Source organism: Buceros rhinoceros, unplaced genomic scaffold (genome assembly GCF_000710305.1).
Source record: "Buceros rhinoceros silvestris isolate BGI_N320 unplaced genomic scaffold, ASM71030v1 scaffold27410, whole genome shotgun sequence".
Lineage (NCBI taxonomy): Eukaryota > Metazoa > Chordata > Aves > Bucerotiformes > Bucerotidae > Buceros > Buceros rhinoceros.
Genome location: NW_010388292.1, coordinates 1 through 606, shown reverse-complemented (window position 1 = coordinate 606; position 606 = coordinate 1). Strand labels below are relative to the sequence as shown.

The 606-nt window shown below is 65.5% G+C and overlaps 1 protein-coding gene across 1 annotated transcript in view; it reads left to right on the top strand.

The window, feature by feature from the left end:
- The window catches only part of B4GALNT4 (beta-1,4-N-acetyl-galactosaminyl transferase 4), a gene marked incomplete at both ends in the record, with an annotated part of 15,623 nt that extends 15,023 nt beyond the window's left edge, over positions 1-600 (top strand). The window contains 2 exons of the mRNA XM_010145507.1: positions 90-243; positions 502-600. Of these exons, the coding sequence (XP_010143809.1) occupies positions 90-243; positions 502-600 (253 nt within the window). The remainder of the gene's footprint in view (positions 1-89; positions 244-501) is intronic.
- Between the last annotated feature and the right edge of the window lie 6 nt (positions 601-606).

Sequence of the window (606 nt, the reverse complement as noted above, 5' to 3'; positions counted from 1 at the left end):
GTCGAGGTGAGTCGGGGGACGGTCACAGCTCTCGCCTTGGTGCAGCGTTTCGCCCTGATCCTCCCGCTTGCGTCTGTCCCCTCCCGCAGGATGGGCACAGCATCGTGTTCCTCTGCGACCTGCACATCCATTTCCCCCCCAACATCCTGGACAGCATCCGGAAGCACTGCGTGGAGGGGAAACTGGCCTACGCGCCCATCGTCATGAGGCTGAGCTGCGGCAGCTCCCCGCGGGAGCCCAACGGTGAGTGGGTCCCCACTGCCGTGGCAGCTCTCCAGCTGGGGACCGTCCCCTGCCTGCCCGAGGGGAGCTGGACCCCTGGCTTGGAGGCGCAGGGAGGGTGGGTTGGTGTTGCTCCGGCAAGGTGAGGCTCAACCCAAGGGTGCTGTGTTGCGACGGTGCATTCCTGTGGTTCCCCAGTAGCGGGGAGAATGTGGAGGTGGTGGTCTGGACATTTGGGGTCCCCCCACACCCCTCACCTCGTCGTTCTGCCCCCTCCAGGCTACTGGGAGGTGAACGGCTTCGGCCTCTTTGGCATCTACAAGTCAGACTTCGACCGCGTGGGAGGGATGAACACGGAGGAGTTCCGAGACCGCTGGGGCGGGG